This window comes from Stigmatopora nigra, chromosome 2 (assembly GCF_051989575.1).
Source record: "Stigmatopora nigra isolate UIUO_SnigA chromosome 2, RoL_Snig_1.1, whole genome shotgun sequence".
NCBI lineage: Eukaryota > Metazoa > Chordata > Actinopteri > Syngnathiformes > Syngnathidae > Stigmatopora > Stigmatopora nigra.
The window spans coordinates 16,009,745-16,015,744 of record NC_135509.1 but is presented as its reverse complement, the minus strand read 5'-3'; the positions used below and the strand labels follow the sequence as shown (position 1 = coordinate 16,015,744).

The window sequence follows — 6,000 nt, the reverse complement described above, 5'->3', positions numbered from 1 at the left end:
AACAGCCTACCATGCATGTTTTTGGAATGTGGGAGGGAAATGGAGTTCCTGGAGGAAACCCACTCATATGCAAAATGAATGAATGCATTAGTGTAACTCAAGCCACAAGACTGAATAAATTAATTCACTCCTCCATCGGCGAGTCCCATTCTAGACAGACATTCATTTTCTCAACCGCTTTATACTGGTTGCAGGGGGCCCAATCATGTTCCTCGCCCCGGCTATGCTTCGATTTGTTCCGCCACTGGTTCATCAAAATCCATCCCATTTATTGGTCCTATATGAACGTGATCAAATAAGTTCAATAAAGCTGTTTGCTTCTCTGCAGTAAAGAAAAAAGCATTTTTTTCGGAGAGGTCGCAGCTCTTTACAATCACTATCCCGTCGGGCCATGCTCTGCAGCCGGCTTTCTGTCTCCGCCTCCATCTCTCAACAACAACACAGCCTCGTCCCCAGCTTGCCAGCCTCTGCCCCGTCCACGTTCCGCCTGCCCCCCGCTGCTGATCCCGGACGCCATTACATCAAAATCAACGCGAGCTTCTCCAAGAAATCCAGAAAATGTTTCCCTTATTTCAACCACTGGTAAAGTAGTTCCACTTTTTAAAGTCCAACAGGCGCGACTAAGCGTCGCCGAGGAAGTTTTTTCTTCCCCCCACCCCTCGTCCGATTTTGGCCCCGTGGTGGAGCCAGATCTGCGGGGAAAGCTGCGTGTATGATGTTGATCTGGTACATTCTACTTGGCTCGAAAACAGTAGGTAAGTTTTAGATATAAACGTGGATCACTAACTCATAATGAATGTCAGATGCGCAAGCGATCGTAGGAAATGTAGAGGAGTGGGCGTCGTGGTGTATGTGCCCAACTACAGGCTAGTTTGGCTGGTTGAAAAACTTCCATTTCCTACGATTAAATGTGCATTTTTCCTGTGAGCGAACTGTAACACATTATTGAGGGAATCCAGTGCTTTCGTCTAAGAACAATCCATTTCCCCTCCCCTGAAACTTCCGTCCATGCTTTCCATCCTTCCTGTGAGTGTACAGCGCCGGCGAGAGGAGCTTGTTTAACGGCAAGCAGACTGAAACACTTCCCCAGCCGGGCCATGACAGCCGGGCCTTGCAGACCTAACAGAGGTGGCGTCACTTAGGCTTCATAACGGGACTCTTGGTACTTGAGTCATCGACTCAATTTTTGTTGTTGTCTCAAAATTATCCAAAAATAAACATTTAATCCCGGCGGCCCATTGGATGAGTGATTAGCTCGCACTTCTGGGGTCCTGGGTTCAAGTCGATCCACCTGTGTGGCATTTGCATGGTTGCCCTGGGCCCGTGTGGGTTTCATCTGGGTGCCCAAGTTTCATCCCACATTCCAAACACATGCATAGTAGGATGATTAGGCACTCTAATTTGGCCCTAGGTATTGTAGTCCATCTCCTTGTGCCCTGTGATTGGCTGACCACTGATTCAGTGTGTCCCCTGCCTCTAGCCCGGACACAGCTGGGATAGGCTCCAGCACCCCCTGCAACCCTAATGAGGATAAAGTGGTTCAGAAAATGAGATAAGATGAGATATTTTATATTGTCTTTCCTTATAAAGTATGGTAACATAGTTACTTTCATGATTGAATTATGAGGAAAGTATTTTTTTCTCTTATAAGTAGTATGAAGTTTAAAATTTATAAGAAAAAAGATGTGATAGTTATTGTGATCATTATCAATATCGACTGCTAAGTCTTTTTGTTGTTTTAAGCAGGATAACATCTTTTGTCATCAGGCCTAACAGTGAGAAATATTTTTGACGGAATAAGACATAAGATAATTGAGGGGCAGTTTAAAAAAAACATTCTAAGTATGGACACTATTTGTTCCCTATATCTTGTTGTTCCTGCCTAGTGACAGCTGGTCATCCTGCTGTCCCCATCTGTAGTCATTTGCTGTTTTGTTGTTGTCTCAAAGACACCATTGCAGGCACTTATCTGTTGACAGTCTATTTTAGACTGCTGTTTAGGCATTGCATCGGATGCCGTACTATGCATGGGGAAAGAGCTGGGAAATATACTCAAAGTCCCTTTTCCACCCTAAAATCCAATGTTCTATTTTAATACTTTTTTTGCGTTGTAAAAAAAACACCAAAAAAGACAATGATTTTGTCAAAGCATTCAACAATGGCAATATTAAAAGCCTAAATTTTTAGCATAAGTGGCCACTTTGTATTTTTCACACGATATGTAAAATTTGCGGATCAATATAATGTGAACGACGTTTCAACCTAAATGTTATGGAAATGGGATGTCTGCAGCATTTATGGTCTGAGCGGTTTGCAACCACAGTTGGCCATTATTCTCCCAGATTTTAGAGGGGAAATGGGGACAGGCATCGTCAATTATCGGCTGCTTTATGTCAGGGCCATTCAATAATCATAATATTTACAGTCAATGGACCGTGTAAACTGAAATAGCTATAGATTGCTCAATTCTCAAAGAGCTTGGTGTCAAAGATGGATCAATTTTATTGCAAATTTAAGAACATTATTACTTTTTTTCATCAAAAGCCAGGTGTAATAATGGCCTCATTTATATGGTCATCTATGAACCAAACCGTTTGTAACTGTGTCAAGAATTCAGATAGTTCAGCAAGTCAGGTAAGATAGCATAACATTTGGGACTATTTCCACTGCTAAATTTGCTAAGCAATGCTCTCCATACCCATTCCCAGCTTATCTTGATTTTTTGCCCAAAAACACAGAGGGGGGGGGATAAGTGTTCACTTCATTAGAAGTTTATTTCTTACTTAATATTATGTCATTCTGACACAGAAGCCACCCTGCCACGCTGAATAACTTCTGCTCTTAGTGGTAAACCTTTTTTATAGTGGAAATGCACAACATTTTTTGGGTTTTGTAGGGAAATATTATTCTGTTATGTGACACGTACTGGACATTACCTTGGCATGTTAGTGAAGATTGATGGTTCCAGGAGCATTTCCTCTCACACCTGGATCAAGTTATCAGTCATCTCCTGGACAATCTTTGGTGCAATCCGGTGGAAGCGGAAACAATGATTTATGATGTTCGATAGGTGCTAGATTGGATTCCAGTTTCATCAATAGCCTTTGTTATCCAGGACACACTCTTCTTACATGAGCAATTGTCTTGCACTAAACCAACTGCACCAACATACGTCTTGCTATTGCTATTGATTTAAGATAAATATATGTTTTACAACTGTTTCTTCCACACTGGATTTTTCTGAAATGGTAATTGTCTACAATTTTTTAGTCGGTCCTCCGTGCAGACAATGCAGGCACAAAGTCGCTAGCCCAGTCACACCCAATGTATTGACACGTCGTTCATTTTGCCGACTACAAATATTGTTGAACTTTTTTTCCTGACCGTAGGCATTGCATCTTGAGTACTTGTAAACACTAATCAACGTTTTGAGGATAGTGAGTTTGTCTCCCATATCGTTTCATGAAATGCTCCTTTAGAAGGTCCCCCATAGTTTTTTTCTTTTGTGAGTGCATTGACTTTATTTTGCAAATCCACAATCGCAAATTCAAAAATGCTATTTCTTCTTGAGTTGGAATGGGAACTTGGGGTATACAACCCTGACCGTATGGATGCATTATGGGAATTATAATGGGAAATGTGCAGACTATGGCTATCAGAATCTGATGTCGATTTTTTTTTCTTTACATTTTTACTCATTGCATGCAGTTTATCGCAGATGGAAGACTTTTTTTTAAACTTAGCGAGTTAAAAACCAATGTATTTTTGTAAACAAAATATTTAATAGCGGGAGTTGAAACATATTGTAATAATTATGTTTGCTTTTATGGCTAAAATGAATATTTTTTTGCAGCCAAAATTACAATTGATTTACTTGGCAAGACAAATTCATTATTCACACAAAATATATTTTTTCTCTTGTTTGTCAGTGTTCACCAATGACAATGTTCTCGGCTGTATTGAGCGAGTATCCAGACCCGGCTCTAACAAAAAAGACAAGAGGCAGGCTGACAATCAATATTTTCAGAGGGGCACACTTATTCACATCTACTACATTTTCAGAGGGGCACACTTATTCACATCTACTACTTAAGCATTAATGTCCGCTCCCTCGCGCTGTATCAAAATATTATTTTGAAAAAATGCAAGCATCTATACCAGAAACTGCAAAATGCCTTTACTTCCCCAGAGAAAAGGTATGATGAGAAACTGCAGGACTGGTCTTTGAGCTTTTATGTAGCAAGGTCAGTAGGTGACCATGTTGTGCTACTCTTCCTCAAACTTTACATTACAGTGAAGCTGCTGTAAAATACAGTCGATTTTACTGATGTCGATGTTCACGTTTTCCAGGCAGAAGGGTCTCGTTATTCCAATATTCTACTTAGCTACTGTTGCTTGCTCCACCAGCATAAATGTTAACTGGTCTGACTGTTGCCTTCAGTGCTGTGGCTCCTAGAAGTGGATCTGTGTGACGATACCATGCAAACAAACAAAAACATTCTTATATTGATTCTATTTATTTATGTATGGATTTATTTATTTATTTTCTAATTTAACCATTAACTCTATACTTTTGCCAAGCTGAGCCCGTTTGACTGAAACCTTAAGCAGCAGGGATGCTGAGGATGCTGATATCAGCACAATAGTAGTTATCATAAACTTGTCTGGTTTACCATCGTTGGAAAATTGTTGCCATTCCATTTGAGTAGCAACAAATTAATCAATAAATAAAAACTATATAAAAGGCTGGCATTGAGGAAATCATTTGTCTACTTGAGATGGGTAAATGCTTTGGAAAGGAAATTCTGTACTACCCTTAATATTATTTACTTTACGTGCTGTTTGCATGCATTGCTTCCGCGTTCTAAATCTGACCCTCATTAATGCTACACATGAAAGGCAGTTTTACACATGGGCTTACTACTTTACTGCAGGCTCCAGTAAGCTTAGAAAACATAATGGAGAAAACTCTACATGTGTGCATGCAGACACAAATACTGTCCTAGAGGCAGCAGAAACAAATGCTGTCCTGTGGGAGGAGGTCTGCTCTAACTTGCTTTGTGTTTGTCACAGTGGCATTCTCTGTCGGTTCAACTCTGCTGAGCCCCCAGTAAACATTTGTCATTATTTAGTCATGTTCCTGGTGTGTTTTTCTTTCCTGTGGATTACTCATTCAAGGACCATTCCAAAACAAGTTTGTTCTTACTCACTGAATTCACATTTCGTCTTCCATAAAATAGCTGCATATTTTATTTTATTTACAGGTCACGCAATTGGAAAATTTGAATAATTACTAACTCATTTAATCCATTTTTGGGATTCTTGTATGGTTGTAATTTGTAAAGGTCATTGTAACACAAAATGTTTTTATCATTGAAAATGATAGAAATAATAAAAATACAGAAATGTAGACTAATGATTTTCATTTGATGAATGGCCCAGATATATCAAGTTACTATTTAGAGGAAGAAGAATCACTGATCCAATAAATTTGTCTCGAACATGTGCTGTACACAAAGCAGGAAAAGAAGGAATTAATTAGGTGACATGTTGTTTACTATTATTTCTATTGCAGTGGTCAGTATTCCCCTACAAGCATTTAATTGCTCTCCTTTATTAAGATCAGTCGTGATCTTCATTTTTTAGCCTAAATGTTATGTTCTTAAAGCCTTGTTAACTTTTTTGACATTCGGAAATTAGGTTGCTCAGATTTGCCACGTGACAGAGACGCACAACATGGTTCTGAAAGTTAGTGTTATGGTTCATTTTACAATGTTCAAAACTCAACATAATTATTTTTTTGTTGTCACTCTTTAACTCGCAATACACAAATAATCCTCTGCGGTTTCTCTTAAACACTCCAATTATCTTGATGCCAATTAAATAGCTGTCCTTTTCTTTCCAATTAGAATGGTCAGGGTAAGTTATTTTTTTTGCTGATGAAATTGTAACTACACCTAATATTTGGGCTGTAATTTATTTAGCTGTTGTTCCCTTTGT

The 6,000-nt window shown here is 39.2% G+C and overlaps 1 protein-coding gene across 1 annotated transcript in view; it reads left to right on the top strand.

The window, feature by feature from the left end:
* Nucleotides 1-409: 409 nt before the first annotated feature.
* ldlrad3 (low density lipoprotein receptor class A domain containing 3) overlaps nt 410-6,000 on the top strand; it is a 29,632-nt gene continuing 24,041 nt past the window's right edge. The window contains exon 1 of the mRNA XM_077712147.1: nt 410-755. Within this exon, the coding sequence (XP_077568273.1) occupies nt 713-755 (43 nt within the window). The 5' untranslated portion in view covers nt 410-712. The remainder of the gene's footprint in view (nt 756-6,000) is intronic.